We start from the raw sequence: 17,444 nt of genomic DNA on the forward strand, positions 1-17,444 counted from the left end.
CCATTAGAAATTTTTAGAGTGAGCAAGTTCAATGGTCATATCCCTATATGTACCATCTATATATATAATTTAATAAATGAGATCTATTAATCTTCATCCAATGAAGACCATTATATATATATATATATATATATATATATATATATATATATATATATATATATATATATATTGATCTTTCCGGATTATTAATGTCCTTTTTAATAATCCTATAACCAAGAACAATTTAGATTAAATTATAAAAGATTTATCTGTCAATATCATGATCACTATCACAATGATAAATCTCTAAATTTAATCAAGGACCTTATTATATTAACATTTTAATATAATAACAATAACAAATTATTTGACACATGATTGATTGGATTGTGGTCATACTACTTATTCCCAACAATATATACTAAAGAAGACTAAATCAAAGAAAAGTACATTGGCCTTTAAGATTGATCTGGAGAAAGCTTATGACAGAGTTGACTGGAGGTTTTTAGCTCATACCCTTAAGAAATTTGGTTTTCCTATTCCTACAATTAATTTGATTATGAATTGTGTCACTACTTCCTCCTTGTCTATTCTTTGGAATGAGAATCATCTGAATGACTTTACTCCTAGTCGAGGTCTTAGACAAGGAGACCCTATGTCACCCTACTTTTTTGTGTTGTGTATGGAGCGATTGGCATGCTTTATTGCTCATCAGGTTGATTTGGTCTTGTGGGAGCCCGTTGCTATTTCTAGAGGAGGACCAAGAATATCCCACTTAATATTTGCGGATGACTTGCTTATATTCTGTAAAATTACAAAGAGACAAGTGCAAAATGTGATGTTAGTTTCAGAGACTTTTTGCAAAGCATTTGGGATGAGGATTAATGTGGAGAAGTCTAAAGCACTTCGCTCCAAGAATGTCTCTGCAACAAAGAAAGAAGTTTTCACTGGGGTATCCTCTATCAGATTTGTCCAGAACTTGGGCAAGTATCTTGGAGTTACCCTTAGCCATTCTAGGGTGACCCGTTCAACTTTCAATGGTGTCTTGAATAAGATTCGGAGTAGGCTAGCAAGCTGGAAAGAGAGTTTACTCAATTGGGCTGGTAGATTTTGCTTGGTTAATTCTGTTGCAGTTGCTATTCTCACATACCAGATGCAGGCCTCTATTTTTTCCAAAGAAATTATTAGAAAATTAGAGTCTATGATGAGGAATTTTCTTTGGAAAGGACAAGTTGATGGAAGAGGATTGAATCTTGTTAGTTGGAAGGTAATGGTTACTCCAAAAAAATATAGAGGTCTGGAGATTAGAGATCCTTATTGTGTAAATATTACTCTTTTTGGGAAGTTTGTTTGGACTTTTTTCAAGCAGCCAAACAAGTTATGGGTCCAATTGTTGGATGGCAAATACCGATCATCTCTATATGACTGTTTTAGTTATCCTAAAAACAAGGACTCTTCCTTTTGGAGGAGTCTTTGCAAGGCTTGGAAAGTGTTGAAGGATAGGTTTGCTTGGTGTATTGGAGATTTGAACTAGAATTTTTGGTTTTCTAGCTGGAGGAGAGAAGGACGATTATCTAATAAGATGGATTATATTCACATTTCTGATTCGAATCTCTGGATACAGGATATTTGGTCGGTTGGTAGGTGGCATTTGGATACTCTTTATTCTCCTTTATCTCAAAATCTAAAAGGTAATATTCTCAATCCAGATGAACAAGTAGGTCCAGAAGTGGGTTGGTATTGGTGTGGGTCTGTTGCCAAAGTCTATGACTCACGCAATGGTTACTTGTGGTTGTGTAAGCAGCTGTTTGGTTGGGAGGAGTGGGAGAATTGGCTTTGGCTTTGGCGTCAGCTTGTTCCGGAAAAGCACAAGTTTTTGGCTTGGTTGTGTCTTAAGGAGGCTCTTCCTACTGCAAGTTTTCGCTTTGGAAGAGGGATGTCGTCATCGGATAGGTGTCCAAGATATCTCTCTAGCCAGGAATCGATTTTACATTGTATTCGGAATTGTCCAAAAGTTTAGCTTGTCTGGCATAGGTTGGATATTTCTTGTCATCCTTTGGATTTGAAGAACTGGTTCTTGTATCATAGCAGAGAGCATCCGCTCAAGTTCTTTTCGAGACTTTGGTGGATATGGCGAGTAAGGAATAATGGCATCTTTAATCTTCATGAAACTTGGCCTCCGAAAAAAGTAATTTGTCTAGCATTAACTTTGGAAAAGGAGTTTAGGAATATTTTTGAATTACAACGTATGTCCCTTCCTCTACTCTAAATGGTTTTTGGAATTCCCTATCCGTTGGTACTTTTAAGATTAATTGTGATGCTAGTTATTTTGATTCGGGTGATAGTGTTGGTTTTGCTTGTGTTATTAGAGATTGTAATGGGAGTTGGTAAAGAGGGTGTTTGGGAATGATTGAGAGTAATAGTATTCTTCAAGGAAAATTATTTGCTATTTGGAGAGGATATCTCTTAGCTTAGGATGTGGGTCAACGAGATGTTATTTGTGAGACAGATTGTGTAGAAGCATTTAATCTTGTTACTCAAGATGGTTTTGGGTTTATTGATTCATTGGTACTTAAAATAAGAGATATCATGCATTGGAATTGGCGTGTTGACTTTCGTTTAATTATGAGAGATGCAAATACGGTGACAGATATTATGGCAAAGATGACGATAAAGTTACAACTTTCACATGTGGAGCTTCCTTCATCTTGTGAGGAGTTTAAGAGTAGTCTTAAATGAGACTATCCCTCTATTTAAGCAGTTTCTTTGTTTGTTTGTTTTGTTTTGTTTTTTTTAGTTTATTTCAGTCACAATATATATATATATATATATATATATATATATATATATATATATATATATATATATATATATATATATATATATATATTATTCTGCAAATCCAAGGATCGGATTCTATCCAATCCGATTAAACTGTGGATCGGATAAGATCTGTAATTTTCGGATCAGATGCAAATATTTACCGCGAATTTGCGAATACAATCCGATCCATCACCACACCCACCCAGTTTGCTATATCACATTTTGAGTTAGCAGCCGAATGCACCAACAGAATTATTTTTCTATAATCTTCTTCTAATGAAGCTCTATCCATAGACTTAGATGCATTGCTTCATGATCACTCTGCGTCAACAACAACAATAACGTTTACTTTTCCACTTCCCTTATCATATCCTCAAATTCCAATTATCAATTCGTGTAGAGGGTTTCTTCTACTTTCGGATCTTGTTTCAGATATCTACCTGTGGAATCCAACCACAGGTGTTCACAAGAAGCTACCTCTGTCACTTATTGCTTCAAACATAAATGGGGATGTTTGGCCATATCTCTATGGTTTTGGTTATGACTCATCAATTGATGATTACTTGGTGGTTCTAGAATCTTGTGATGTAAATACAGATGACGTGGCAACACATGTTGAGCTTTTATCTCTTAGAGCGAATTCATGGAACAATCTTGAGGGTACTCATATATACTCACTTTCTTTATATGAATTGTTCTGATGACGCGAGAATGGGAACGGTCTTCAACGGGGCTATTCATTGGTCGGCCTTTCGCCATGACGTGAACATGAATGTGATTGTTGCCTTTGATCTAGCGGAAAGGACCATCTCGGAGGTGCCTGTGCTAATTGATTTTGAAACTGACTTCAACTTCTCTGAATTATGGGTGCATGGAGAATCTCTGTGGTAGTGCTGGATTGGTGAAATGCAATGTGAAAGAACACAAGACAGAGCATCGTTCATATCATGCAAGCAAAAGTGAAGAAGGGTTCACTTATGCAGCGGTGTATACAGAATCTCTACTTTCCTTGCTAACTGATGATAGTGACAACAACAATTAGTTTGCGAAATATATTCAGCAACTTATTCGATATTTCTTAAGCTTTGTCCATATATTAAAATGAGCGGGCATTTGGTCTAGTGGTATGATTCTCGCTTTGGGTGCGAGAGGTCCCGAGTTCGATTCTCGGAATGCCCCAATTTCTATTTTATTGTCACACTTTTAATTACTTGTAACCAAATTGAAAAGAGCATCCTTATGCTTTTCCACTACGAATGCTTTTGCTTTTTCGAATTTTACATAATTACAATTTTACATGACAAGTAAAACAAGCGAATTCACAAAAACCTCGTACTTTTAATAATTAATACAAATGATGCATTTACATATGCTTGGTGAAATAAATAAAAAAAACAATATGAGTATTAACATTAAGATATTGAAATAAACAAAACAAAACAACTTCAGATAAAAGTACAAAGAGAATCACGCATTCATATATGACATAAAGAATTCATATATGGCACCAGGCCACCAGTGAATCTGAAACTCATACTCTTCCATCTCTATATGAAATGATTTCTGAGACTCCAACATGGATAACACCCGTGTTTAGCAGTTGGGTTCCACTTACAATTATGGTGATTATTTCCAAGGTACGCTGGGAAACAAAAAGAAGAAAAAAAGTGATTATTAACTTTATGGGCACCTAAATGTTTGACACTTTTTCCCAATGATTGAAATTATTATATCAGAATCCAGAAATAAAGGTTACCAGGTTTGAGTCTGTCCATCCAAGTTGAATCTCTTTGCATGCAAATCTGCAAGAAAAGAAAAGAAGCATTTAGTCAGCAATGTTTATGAACAACTCAATTAGGAATATGAAAGCAGAGAAGGGTGACCAACCCCATGGCTAGTAAAGTAAGTGCCCATGTTGTCATTGAGGACATGGCTGCTGCATACAAGTTTGAAGCATTCCATTTGGAAATGTTGTGCAATCCAGTGAGTGAGGTTGTGAACCCCACAACGCCGGCAATGAGAGCGAAGATTATGAAGAAACCAGTCGCCATGTTTCCCATTGGGAAGTATACCGGAAACAGGTGTGCCGGAGTGGACAGAACAGATGCTGCAAATTAAAGCAAGATCAAAACCACATGAGTTTGTCTCTAGTTTTTTTTTTTTTTTTTTTTTTTTTTTTTTTTTTGCTTTCATCATCTCATAAAGTAAACAAAATTTACCTGTTTCACGTGTTCTTTGAATCGCATGATTCACTGCCCATGAAGCAATCACAAGCACAATGAAGTACAGAACAAGATTCAGTACCGAGAGGAGGAGAGCTGCTGATTTGGAAGCCATGGCGCGCCTCGAAGCTCAAAAACTGAAAATCAAACTCTGTAATTGCTATGTTCTTGTCTAGCTTGGGAGGTCAACATATATACAAGGAGGTAGTCCAGTTGCATGGTTCTTCTTTGCTGTCACCAATTAAAAAGAAGTTTCTTCAATGCAAAGAAATGGCTCGTATTCTTTGATCAATATATGGTTTTCCTCCCTAAGAGGAAAGGAACTTTTCCATATATGTTAACTTAATATCCCAATGAGCATAACTAATTTTGCAGCATAGAAGGGAAAAGAAACCATGTCTATACAAATCATCATTTCATCATATTGGTTTGTGCTTAGTGACAGCACAAAGCAAATGCCGCAAAATTGAACCTTTTCTTGCCAGAATTTTCTAAAGTTACATATAACATGCACTATAGATGTTAGCACGTGCACAATAGTTATAGATTCATAAGCTTATTTGTTAAGCCATCCTTTAAAAGTGTAAAACATCTTTTACATTATCATTCATAAGATTTTTAAGATAGTACAAACATGAGGCTAGTTTATAATTAGTAGAAGGTTTTGATACAAACAGGACTAATAAGGTTTTGATACTCCAGCTTCATGCTTGATTTATTCCTAGACAATTTTGGGTCGATGCGAAAAGGCGATGGCATCACGAAACAAAGATTTATTTTAGACCTTTAAGGCTCGTGTTCTGAGCCGCAAGAGCTTCAGCCTCAAGAGTAGGTTCCCATAATATGGAAGTTTCTGCCAGTAATGCTGTCACAACATATGGATCCATGTTTGAAGCCGGGCGCCGGTCCTCCATGTAACCTATGATGACCAAGAAAATGTAAATGGTAAATATATGACCTTGCTATTACATTGCTTGTTTTGAAAAATCTTTGGAATAAGATTAAGGATCCAAAACGTTTCCACTATTCATCATTCAGTTAGACTAATCAAACACCTGCAAACAAAAAGTATTGTTTGTAATGCACTAATCCTACCTTTCCCATTCTTCTCTGTGTCTCTTCCAACACGGATTGAACAACCACGGTTAGCCACCCCCTGCAAGTTCAATCTTTTTAGTACAGTTCATCAAAGTTTCAATCTTCAATCAGAATAGGCATTCATGATTTTGATGCATAGTTACATACCCAAGAAAAAGTATCAATGTTGGTTGTTTCATGCTTTCCTGTCAACCTTCTCTCATTTCCTTCTCCATATGCACTAATGTGTTCCTTGTGACGAAGCGATAGGTTGATGATCGCCTTCTTTATTACCTCATAACCATCATCTTCTCTCATGCTCTTGGTACTATAATGCAAAAGATAGTTCATCAACTTACTTATTCAGGATAGCTATGATGATTAATGATAAAAGCAAGTCCAAAAACCTGAAATTGGTGTGGCATCCTGCACCATTCCAGTCACCCTACAGGGGAAAAATAAAATTCCTCAGCATATCTATAAAGATGGCATAGTTATTGTAGTTGAAATGATACCTCTATTGGTTTTGGATCAAATGAGAGAACAACCCCAGCTTGTTCAGTGATTCTCTGTCATAATACAGAAGAACAATAAATCATACACAGAATCCAAAGTCCATAAGACATGAAACAGAACCAGAAATCTGTAATGTAAAGAATTAAGTTGTCTTAGCATATCTATAACTGATTATTTTAGAAGCCAGATATAATAAATTACAATTACCTCAAGGATGTACCTTGAGCACCAAATATGATCAGCAGCTTCAATACCTACACAAGGGCCAACTTGATACTCCCACTGCAATGTTCATGGAAAGGATAATGTGAAAAACCGAGTTCTTGTATTTATAACCTCTAAACAGAATCCTAATGTTGAGATCAGAACCTGCCCAGGCATAACCTCTCCATTGGTGCCACTGATATTAATTCCAGCATACAAGCAAGCCTTGTAATGAGCATCTGCTATGTCGCGCCCAAACGACTTATCTGCCCCAGTACCACAATAATAAGGGCCCTAACATATGAAGGCATATTTAAGTATTTAGCTAGTTACTCATCATGAACCTCACAAATTCATGTGAATTGTGAATGATATCTGAACAGAAAATACCAGCATTGATATTACCTGTGGACCAGGATAGCCTCCTAGTGGCCAACCTAAAGGCCATTTTACATTCTTCTGAAGTAAGGTGTACTCTTGCTCTATTCCGAACCTTAGAACAGTCAGTGTAGAATGTCAGCATGTTTTATAGCATCAGATTGTTATAGTTATATTTGTGAGTCTGCATTTTACAAAAGACATGGAGAAGGGCTTATAAAAGATACCATGGAACTTCAGCTACAACCTTGGGATGACTAAAGATCTCTGCAGCTCCATGTCGCTTGTTTGTAGGGATAGGTTCACCTTCTTGTGTGTATGAATCACAGATAACCTTCACAAACCATATCAAATTCAATCAACATGCCATTTCCATCAGATTTCTTAGATATATATAAGTCCATAAGAGATCTTACCAAGATATTATCACCACCCCGGAAAGGATCTTTGAAAATTGCTTGAGGACTAAACAAATTAAGAAACTAAAATTAACCTGTAAGCCTGTAACTCCAATAGTATATAGCAAAAGTAATGGAAATACTAGTTTGAATTCTTACTACAGGTATACTTCACTATCTACACCTGTTGTTTGTCCAGTGCTAGATCCATCATAGTTCCACTTAGGGATCTCAGAGGGATGTTCAACAGGACTAGGAATTGTCTGAGAAGATAAAGAAAAATTGGATTGCTCATGAACAACAATGGACTGCATAAATCAAATGCCAATTAATGGTTGTGAATCACATACCCTTGATTTACTCCTCATATCAATTCCTGTCCCTCCAATCCTGTTTTATATAACATAGAGGTTTGGATTACTCAGTATAGAAACAAAAACCTGGAGAAGTGAAATAGTTCATACTTCATACCAAATGTACTCAGCAATTATTTTATTGGTGTAAGGAGTGATGTCCAAGTTAAGTAGATTCTCAAGCCGGTTGATGGTACTGTTTTCCGATTTGATCGCCAGCACCTGAAACTTATTAGAGCTGGTGGGTGCACCTTTCTTGTTTTGTCTCAACAATAAAGAACTCATTTTTGAGGTAGTGGGGGTTGTATAGGTAGAGTAGATTTCTGCTATTTTCATCTTCCATTGTGTAGAGGGTACCAAAATCTGTGCCATGTTCTGTTTTGCAATAAGTAGAAAGATAAAATAAGGTTATAAGAGAGTTGAGATTCATGTAAATAATTATTAAAAAAAAAAAAATAAAAGCCATGGATAGATGGGCATGCATGCAATTCGGACCCAACATGCATGCATGTTCCTTAATCCTTACCAGTGTGTCAAGCAAGAAGAGGAAACTGTACTACATGTACTTGCTAGATTTCTTATGCCAGCATCCAAGAAGAAACTCATCAAGAAATGTGTGTGAAAATGGATATATATTCGAAACCAAAGAACTTGAATTGTTTTGGTTTAGAATGGCACCCTGTTTTGGGTGGCGTGTGTCAGTGTCACAGACATGAGCCAGGAGGAACTTTAAGAGTGTGACTGCATGGAAGCCTCGTGTAAAACAAGCCTCAACTTCAAATTTATTTTGGATTCTCAACATGCATGTATTGTTTTTTGAATTTTTGTATCTTGTATTTTGGGATAGGGATGACAATAGGGCTGGTATTTTTAACAACTACATATGTCTCGAATATTAATTATTTTTTATTTTATATATATTTTATTTATTAAAAATATTATTTATATATTAAAATTAGTTACTAATGTATTTATGTATAAATATATATGTTGTTTAATTTATTTTTAATATATGTTTATATTTTAATATATTTTTTATTAATAACTGATTTTAATATATATATATATATAATTTTTTATTTTTTATGATATTTTTTTGGAATATAACTTATGATTTATAAAAATAAAATATAAAATATTAAAAAAGTATGTAAGTTTTCTAAATTAATCTTAAATATTTAATTGTATATATTCGATATGAATATATTGGTTTAATTGTTCTGTTGATCTCTATAATTTTACTAAATTTTTAATTAGGTCTTTATATTTTTTTTTCTTTTCGATTAAGTCTCTATGTCATATCAGATTTTGTAGTTAAATTTCTGTCGTGACAAAAATGCTAGAATTAACAAAATATTTCATTAAATAAAATAAATATACCTAACACTTAATTAAATATTCTGTATAGTTTAATAGAATATTTTGTTAATTTTTATATTTTTATAACGATAAAGATTTAATTACAATTTGATATAATATAAAAGTTTAATTAAAAGAATATAAAATTTAATTAAAAATTTGATAAAATTATAAAGAATAAGATAATAGTTAAACCTAAATACATTTGCAAGTACATGATGAAACCGTTACTATTCATACATGTCTCATATCCAAACAATTATTATAGGGTATTATTAGTATCCGACCAAAATTCAATCAACAATTTTGCCAACCCTGTGTAGGAAAGGAAAATAAGGGGTAGAGGTGGGAAGATACACTAACAATGTGGGGTCAGAAACGAAAAGGAATACAAAATAGGGGTGCTTTTCTAATATTGCAAAACTCAACAAGGGTCAAGGGATACTTTTTGTAATTATTAGTTTTCAAATATGAGCTGAAAAAGCTGGGAGGAGCTGCACCCAAGACATGACAATTACTGGTCGGACTGACAAACCTGTGGTCCGTATGGTGCTTTTATTATTATGCCCTCGAATGTTTATTATGTTCTATTCCTATTTACTATAAATTGGTCATGCATGTGGGACATTCGTAATTAATTACCATCAAAATGATTTTACTTTCTAGAGAGCAATGTTATGCAACAGTGCGAGGATGCTGCTATTACCTAGTATAATCAATTTTGTCTCGTTGATCTCAAACCCAAAAATGCAAGTAGCTTGTGTGGTTCGTTTCTCAGGAATAGGATTCTTGAATGGTAGGTATCACTGAATAACACACCATCGTCACATCAACTTTAGTAATAACAAAGGTCTCTGGCCAAAATATTTAACTCTAAATTCTAGTTACTTATTTTATATATAAATAATTACAAATTTAACTAAATAAATTTTAAATTTCATTTTACTATACTTTATATAAATAATTATTTATTTCTTATTTTAAATTTTTTAAAATATAGTAGAATTTAATTAATAAATTATAATTAAAATAACATAATCTTTCTGTACTCATCTAAAAGTGAAGATGGGGACGTGTGAGGGCGGTCCACTCCGTCGCAAACACAAGCGCCACCACCACCATTGTCCACTTGCACGTTGCAAGAGCCACCTCAGACTCAGACACTGACCACCAACCGGGTCACGACGAACCACCCCTCGTTGGCACCAACCCATTGGCGTTATCAATTATCATTTTCCCTTTCCTGTTCCTTTTATTCCCCGTGTTTAGAAACAATTAATACAATCATTAGTTTAACAATCATTTTTTCCTTAAAATATATAACTATTTGAGTTAAAAAAATGTATAAAATAACATAATTTGTCCTTGCGTTAATAATTTCATTTAATTATTGGGAAACTTGAAAAGATACATGTGTTAGAAAAAGATTAGAAAATATTAACGACGTGCAAGCAAGATTTTGAAGAAAGTTCAACAACAAAACACAACACACAAGAGAGACCCACGAAAACAAAAAGACGCTCTTTCTCTCTCTGTTTTTTTCTCTCTTTCTTTTACTTATTTGTCTGAAAAAAGGTTCATACCACCTTCACCGTCTCCTTGTTCCACTTCTCTCACGCTCTCTCCCGTTACCCACTTCGATTTTAACTTCCATTTATTTTTCTAATTTTCCTATCGATATGTGTTGAAGGCAAATTTGCTTATAGGACTTAAAGATATCATCTTGATCCAATTCTAATCCATGGAGCAGCTTGTCAACTTCATCATCCGGCCACCAAGGTATCAAATTTTCTATTTGCTTCTCTCACCATCTCTCTTTTTGGACACCCCTTTCAATCAAAATATTCTCTTTCTTCTAAATTCCCCAGATTCGGACACCAACGTATGTATGCTTTATGCTTATGCTTCGTATTGTTCTGCTGGAATAAGACGGAATTCAATTTGAAGTTTTGATTTTTTTTTTGTTTAGTCTTTCCAAATCCCCAGTTCAGCTAGGTCTAATTTAATCTTTAGTTGAATTGTGAATCCTTTAGGCTCTTCTTTTTTCAATAGGGAGGAACCAGAGCAGATTTTAGTAGATTCAAAACCTGATTTCCTCTGCATCTTCATAGAAATCATATTGTTTGTGGGTGCTATGCTATCACATCATATTTACTTTTGTTTACTGTCTCTTTTCTTTTGGGAATTTGAGATCTATTTTTAAGCTGCCTTGGGGAACTTCTTACTTCTTAGTTTCCTGATTTTTCAGGTATTAGTTTTTCACTTTCCTTTTAAAATATATAAATAACAATAATAAGAAAGAATCTCTTACACACTATTATTTTGTGCTAGTGATCTATTCTTCTGTGTTGTGGATAACTAGATCATGCAATTTTATAAGTCCTGCTCCCATTTAGACAATCTTATGAGGCATGCCGTTTCTTCCTTTTGTGAATGAATATCTGAAATTTAGTCACCATCTGATTTGTTTTTACCCAGTATTCAATTTCTTATTGCTTTCAATTTTATGAAAGTGAGATCTATAGTTTTATATAATGGATAATGGAATAATCTGTAACAAGAAGATCCTAAACTTTGATAACTCTAGTCTTTAGGTATTTGTGGTTTTATCTCTAAGTGGGTGAGTATTATATTGGTATAAATGGAGACATTGGGTTAAAGAAAAGGCTTTTCCAGGCCATAATGCTAAGACATATCCTCTTGAGATGTTGGCCTTGTGACCGAATTATGCATATTATGCACTTGTCTTCTGTATAATTTTCAGAAAGCTGTATTGACTTGTATTACTTGGGTGCTTCCCTTGCTAATTTGCTCTATTTTCATTTTCATTGACGTGGTGCAGAGCTGAATATGATCCTAAGAGCGACTTATTGGATCAAGAGTTCATGCTGAGAGGGAAATGGTATCAACGGAAGGATGTAGAGGTAAACATGAAAAAGTAGATTTCATAATTTCAGTAAAGCTTTTTAATGTTAGCTATGTGAGAATGTAAATCTGTTTCTTCTTCTGTGTAATTTCCCATGAACATAAAAAGTCGTGGCAAAAGACTGAATTATTAGGCAGCCAATTTTGGCTTAAATGAGGATCATGAACCTATAAACTTAGTCCAGAGCTAATAAATTTCAGCGTAGATTGGATATTATAACTTGTAAGACATTAGAACTTGTAGATATATGCTTGAACATGATAGTTATTGTGGAGTTATGGCTTTATGCTAAAAGATATACAGTTTTGTAACTTGCTTTTTCATCTCTTGAAATTATATTTGGATGCCACACAGCGTTCCTTACCTAGAATGTCAGCATGAAACAATTACGTAGTTATTAAGTTTTAAAAAATTAAGTTATAGTAGGATGACACAAATGCTCACATTTAAATTCCAATAGAAGATTTTTTTTTTGTTGGATTTATCTTTAAAATGACTGGTGATCCATTTTGTGTACAATACTCCTAGTTAATTTTCTTACCCTTTCTACTTTTTTATTCCAGTTCAACTGAGAACTTCTCTTGTTGATTTTACTCCACTCCCCCCCCCCCCCAAAAAAAAAAAAAAACAATTAAACCTTAGTCTGTTTTGTTCATATTGGCAACCTGTCATCTTGTCATGTAATATTTGATATTCTGCAGATAAAAAATAGTCGAGGTGATGTTCTTAAATGCAGTCATTATGTGCCTATAATCAGTCCAGAAGGAAAGCCTCTGCCATGTGTAATATATTGCCATGGAAACAGGTGACTCTGGGGATTTTTTTAATTCACGGCCAATTTGACATTAGAGAATGACCCATGGAACATTGTTTTCCAATTGATGTTGCTTAGTTTTTAATTATATATAATCATACTGACTGGTTGACATCTTCATGACAGTGGATGTAGGGCTGATGCAAGTGAAGCTGCTATAATTTTACTTCCTTCAAATATTACAGTTTTTGCTCTGGATTTCTCAGGGTCTGGACTTTCTGGAGGGGAGCATGTCACTCTGGGGTGGAATGAAGTAAGTGCTTGCCCAACTTCCTTCTAAAAGATATTATATACCTGTATCATTATTGACATAGTGTTGTTACTGTATCATTGTTGACTTTTCTCAGAAGGATGATCTGAAGGCTGTGGTCAACTATCTGCGAGAGGATGGAAATGTGTCTTTGATTGGCTTGTGGGGTCGCTCAATGGGAGCAGTAACTAGGTAGGCTTTTATCATTCACTTTCTACCTTCGACCTTTTTCTTTGGAAGGAGGGTTAGAAATGGCTTACTAAGCAACAATGGGTTTGTAGGGGAAAAAAACTTGGGTTTGGTTCACAGTTAATGCATTGTCATAATTAGTTTCCATCGAAGAGATCTCATTAATTTGTTAAATACTTCCTCCATCAAGATTTTGTGGTTATTTGTGAGGAACTAAGGATCATATGAAACGTAAAGGAAGGGATTACAGTCCATTATATGGTGGCTGAAATGGCTTGTGAAAGAGGGTGTTTCCATCATTGTGATTCTTGAGAAGTAGATTTTTGTATCTCTGTAGCACTAAGGATTTCATATTATTCATGAGCAGAAATTATTTTAGGTAATTTTATTTGTTGAATTGAAAACTTATGTATGTTTCTGTTCCAATGTGAATAAATTTTTTCTCCTTGTTAAGTGCATGTAATGGTTCAACTTATCATTTTGACTGGTATATCATGCCATTAATTATGTGACTCTCTTCAGCCTTATGTATGGAGCTGAGGATCCGTCAATTGCAGGGATGGTTTTAGATAGTCCATTCTCTGATTTGGTTGATTTGATGATGGAACTTGTAGATACATATAAAGTTCGTCTTCCAAAGTTCACTGTGAGTATATATAGTTGTTTTTATACTTATAACTAATGCTGAATCATAATTTTGTAACAGCTTTACTATTGTTAAGCTGATTTTGTTTGATTTCTAATGTTATAGGTAAAGTTTGCAATCCAGTACATGCGAAGAGCAATTCAAAAGAAGGCAAAATTTGACATAACGGACCTAAATACCATTAAGGTTATTTCTCCTTTGTTAGTACTAATGTTTTAACGATCTATCCTTTTATTACTGATAGATTTGTGCTGAATTTCTTTTAAAGTGATGTGGTTTTTTGTACATTTATTGGGTTTTACTCTGAATTGAGATGGGAAATTTATTGGAGACATTTGGGGAAAACTAATAAAACTATATTTCTTTTGGTTTTACACATTATTTATGTTCTTCATCTTATTCATTCATTATTTGTTTTGCATTACAGGTGGCAAAATCTTGTTTTGTTCCTGCTTTATTGGGGCATGCCATTGACGATGACTTTATAAACCCCCATCACTCAGATAGAATATTTGAGGCTTACATGGTGAGTGTGCCACTAGATGGGTTAGGCCTTTAGGTAGCATTTGTTTTCAGAAACTGGGACTTAGACTAGGGATTGAGACTCAGTATTGTATTTGGTGGTTAAAGACTAGAACTAAAATTTCAGTCTCAGGATTCAAAACCCCTCCATAAAGTGGAGACACAGGGAACTAAAATTTTTTGGGACGGAAACTGAAACTTTAATAACATTTCTTCTCAAAAATTCCTTCATTTAACTTTTCAAATTCCAAATCCACTTCTCAATTTCCATATTTATCTTAAATTAAACATAATACTAAAACATAACTCTATCCAGTATATTTTATACCAAACACAATACAAAGACTTAATTTAGTCTCAATCTCAATCTCCGTCCTCCAGTCTTAGTCTCTCAGTCTCCGTCTCCCTTCCAAACGCAATTTTAGTGTTTAGAGCATGCTTGATGCTTTTGGAGTTGTAAAATATGCCTTCTAGATATGGATTCCCTATCATGTAATAATCTTTATATAGAATTCATTTGCCTTAGTTTTATCTTACTGGATTGTTTTCTTGCCCTGCCATTTTGATCTCTATAACATGGGTGCCTATGCACTGCAGGGAGACAAAAACATAATTAAATTTGAGGGAGATCACAATTCACCACGTCCTCAGTTTTACTTTGATTCCATAAACATCTTTTTTCACAATGTTTTGCAACCTCCAGAGGATGAGGTTGGGGAATCATTTTATGACAATGTAAATGATTACTTCGGTAAGGTAAAATCAGCAATGCATCTCCTCGGTACTATTTTTTATCAAATTGCAGTGTTCTGTTGCCAAGTCTTTGAAAATTGATTGTGTGTTTACATTCAGGATGTTTGGAGATCTCTTCATGAAGTAGACTACAGCAATGAATCATCTTCTATGAACAAAGGTACTTATCTGTACATATTTTCTCTTAAATATTGCTCCTGTACTAATCAACTTCTTTTTGAGCAAATCTCTTAACTTTTGTTTTTGTGCGAGTTGCAGAACCATCTTCAAGCAGTACGATAGATGCCATTAGGCAAGTCCGTTCAAGACGACCGATGAGTAGGATGGAGGTTTGTATTTATTAGCTGACTTAGTTTATTGTCTGAACAGCATTCCAACACAATGGCTGAGCAAAATATTATTTTGCCGCAGAGTACTATGTGATGAATGTTAAACTTTGATAGGCGCATAGCGAAAACATTAATTGTTTTTTGTGTAATTTGCTAAAATCCTTTGTATTATTATACATGTGAAAATATGGTTGTTTGTGCTATGTGGCTTTTATAGTGTTTTTTTTTAAGTGATATATTTTGTACGATTTTTTTTTCAGGTTCCCTCTGATATTGCTTCAAAAGATGAACATTGTGATCATGAGGTATCTCTATTTTCTTCCTTATCCTTTCTTCTGTTGTATGAATTGTAACACGAACAATAGGCCAAGTATTGCTGTGATACATTTGAAATGCAGGATTCGATTCTTAATAATGATAGATTGTGTTGAATATTGTAGTAACTCAATCATCTATGTGTATGTGTATGTGGAATGCCCTTCTTTATCCTTGATAATATGTAGAGTGAAGAGGGCATCAATATAGATATTAATCGAGAACCTTACATATTGTATGATATTCTTGCAAATCAGGAAGAGAAGGGTGGTGATCTCTCCCCATCATCCTCATCGATGATAAGCTTTGAACTATCTAATGGTAATTCCTATGGTCCCCAAGTTCCGGCCGCATTGGACGATGATCAGTTTGTGGAATATCCACTTGAAGACCTTGCAGGCTTTCCATCTAGTGCAGAGGAGGAAGAAAGAGTGAGTTAACTCGACGGCTTTGTCTAAACACCGATTGACATAAATGCAGAGATTAATTATTGGTTTTTATTCATTATTGACTTGACCATACTATTCAGATGTTCATGGAAGCTGTGATCCAGTCACTGAAGGACATGGAAGTGAAAAAGCCAGAGACAGAACAAGCACCAGCAGCCAATAATGTTGGCACCGCATCTTCAGAGCCATCAGATAAAGACGACTCGCATCTTTCTTCGCAGGAGGTTTCTAGATCAAAGGAGACAGAACTCTCTCTAGACAAACCCAGCACAGATTCGAAATCTAAAATGGTCTTCACCTCATCTGAAGATTGTATATCAATGAAAGCCGAGTCGAATCCCAGTTCAGCGAACCATTCTCAAAGTTTGGCGTCTGTAGGATCAGGTATTTCACTAGAGGTAGCACCAACGCCGCCACAACCAGCACCGGACATTCCATCAGTCAGTGAGTCCAGCAATGCAAATGCCAGTGGTTCCTCTCAAAGTGATAGTTCTACAAGTGTACAAAGTTCATCAGACACTGATGTATCACATAACACCAAAGCCACAGTAACTGTTGTTAAGAATCCAGCGGCCGGCCATGTGATGGACGGCCTAATGCGTCGATGGGATCTTTTCCGAAATAGTAACAACCGATAAGATGTTACCTTCCCTACATATGGTTGGTTATACATTGTTTTGTAACTAAGAAATCATAGTTTGTAACATGTTTGACCAAAAAGAAATAGGTTGCCCGTGTGTAAAGTTAGCATGTTTAGAATTCTCATTTATCAAATCACCTAATATTCTTTGTCGGTGGAAATTTTCATATTTTGTTCTGTTTCTCTTGCTTTTCTTTTCTTTTTTCCGCTCTGGAACTTATTGTCTTCAATTTTTAGTATTTTTATATATTTATTTATAAAGTGTATACAAAAAAGATGTATATGGGTGTTGTAACTAG

At 34.7% G+C, this 17,444-nt stretch overlaps 3 protein-coding genes and 1 non-coding gene across 5 annotated transcripts; 2 read left to right on the forward strand and 2 right to left on the reverse strand.

The window, feature by feature from the left end:
* Positions 1–3,912: 3,912 nt before the first annotated feature.
* TRNAP-UGG (transfer RNA proline (anticodon UGG)) lies at positions 3,913–3,984 on the forward strand. The gene has a single exon. It is a non-coding gene; the product is annotated as a tRNA-Pro (tRNA).
* A 139-nt stretch (positions 3,985–4,123) lies between these two features.
* Positions 4,124–5,180, reverse strand: LOC112705243 (membrane protein PM19L). The gene is made up of 4 exons (XM_025756084.3): positions 5,025–5,180; positions 4,693–4,912; positions 4,562–4,607; positions 4,124–4,447 (listed from the first exon to the last, which is right to left on the reverse strand). Exons 1-4 carry the CDS (start codon positions 5,140–5,142, stop codon positions 4,337–4,339), a joined length of 495 nt encoding a protein of 164 aa, XP_025611869.1. The 5' UTR covers positions 5,143–5,180; the 3' UTR covers positions 4,124–4,336.
* Positions 5,112–8,620, reverse strand: LOC112705234 (glutamine synthetase leaf isozyme, chloroplastic-like). Its single transcript, XM_025756074.3, has 15 exons — positions 8,480–8,620; positions 8,072–8,328; positions 7,951–7,990; positions 7,760–7,863; positions 7,619–7,667; positions 7,430–7,536; positions 7,230–7,317; positions 6,990–7,118; positions 6,828–6,902; positions 6,620–6,673; positions 6,512–6,549; positions 6,273–6,432; positions 6,123–6,183; positions 5,812–5,946; positions 5,112–5,258 (listed from the first exon to the last, which is right to left on the reverse strand). The coding sequence occupies exons 2-15, from the start codon at positions 8,323–8,325 to the stop codon at positions 5,200–5,202; spliced, it is 1,353 nt and encodes a 450-aa protein (XP_025611859.1). The 5' UTR covers positions 8,326–8,328; positions 8,480–8,620; the 3' UTR covers positions 5,112–5,199.
* A 1,953-nt stretch (positions 8,621–10,573) lies between these two features.
* On the forward strand, positions 10,574–17,306 carry LOC112705259 (uncharacterized). 2 transcript variants are annotated; one of them, XM_025756103.3, is made up of 15 exons: positions 10,593–10,887; positions 11,003–11,091; positions 12,155–12,236; positions 12,940–13,043; positions 13,179–13,305; positions 13,400–13,494; positions 14,014–14,137; positions 14,243–14,323; positions 14,565–14,663; positions 15,257–15,415; positions 15,512–15,572; positions 15,671–15,741; positions 16,002–16,046; positions 16,314–16,487; positions 16,586–17,306. In XM_025756103.3, the coding sequence occupies exons 2-15, from the start codon at positions 11,054–11,056 to the stop codon at positions 17,141–17,143; spliced, it is 1,818 nt and encodes a 605-aa protein (XP_025611888.1). In that variant the 5' UTR covers positions 10,593–10,887; positions 11,003–11,053; the 3' UTR covers positions 17,144–17,306. The 2 variants fall into 2 exon arrangements, with proteins under 2 accessions (XP_025611881.1, XP_025611888.1); XM_025756096.3 differs by having other exon boundaries at positions 10,574–11,091.
* Positions 17,307–17,444: the final 138 nt, after the last annotated feature.

Source organism: Arachis hypogaea, chromosome 1 (assembly GCF_003086295.3).
Source record: "Arachis hypogaea cultivar Tifrunner chromosome 1, arahy.Tifrunner.gnm2.J5K5, whole genome shotgun sequence".
In the NCBI taxonomy this organism is placed as follows: domain Eukaryota; kingdom Viridiplantae; phylum Streptophyta; class Magnoliopsida; order Fabales; family Fabaceae; genus Arachis; species Arachis hypogaea.

Excerpts from the sequence above, each read along its gene's own strand:
- LOC112705259 (XM_025756096.3), top strand. The coding sequence starts at position 11,054 with ATGGAGCAGCTTGTCAACTTCATCATCCGGCCACCAAG. Across the intron at positions 13,495-14,013 it reads TCAATGGGAGCAGTAACTAG|CCTTATGTATGGAGCTGAGG; the intron begins GTAGGCTTTTAT and ends GACTCTCTTCAG. Across the intron at positions 16,047-16,313 it reads ATGAACATTGTGATCATGAG|GAAGAGAAGGGTGGTGATCT; the intron begins GTATCTCTATTT and ends CTTGCAAATCAG.
- LOC112705243 (XM_025756084.3), bottom strand. The coding sequence starts at position 5,142 with ATGGCTTCCAAATCAGCAGCTCTCCTCCTCTCGGTACTGAATCTTGTT. Across the intron at positions 4,913-5,024 it reads TCAAAGAACACGTGAAACAG|CATCTGTTCTGTCCACTCCG; the intron begins GTAAATTTTGTT and ends TTTAATTTGCAG. Across the intron at positions 4,608-4,692 it reads CTTACTTTACTAGCCATGGG|ATTTGCATGCAAAGAGATTC; the intron begins GTTGGTCACCCT and ends CTTTTCTTGCAG.
- LOC112705234 (XM_025756074.3), bottom strand. The coding sequence starts at position 8,325 with ATGGCACAGATTTTGGTACCCTCTACACAATGGAAGATGAAAATAGCA. Across the intron at positions 6,903-6,989 it reads GAGAGGTTATGCCTGGGCAG|TGGGAGTATCAAGTTGGCCC; the intron begins GTTCTGATCTCA and ends TGAACATTGCAG. Across the intron at positions 6,674-6,827 it reads GCTCAAGGTACATCCTTGAG|AGAATCACTGAACAAGCTGG; the intron begins GTAATTGTAATT and ends GTATTATGACAG.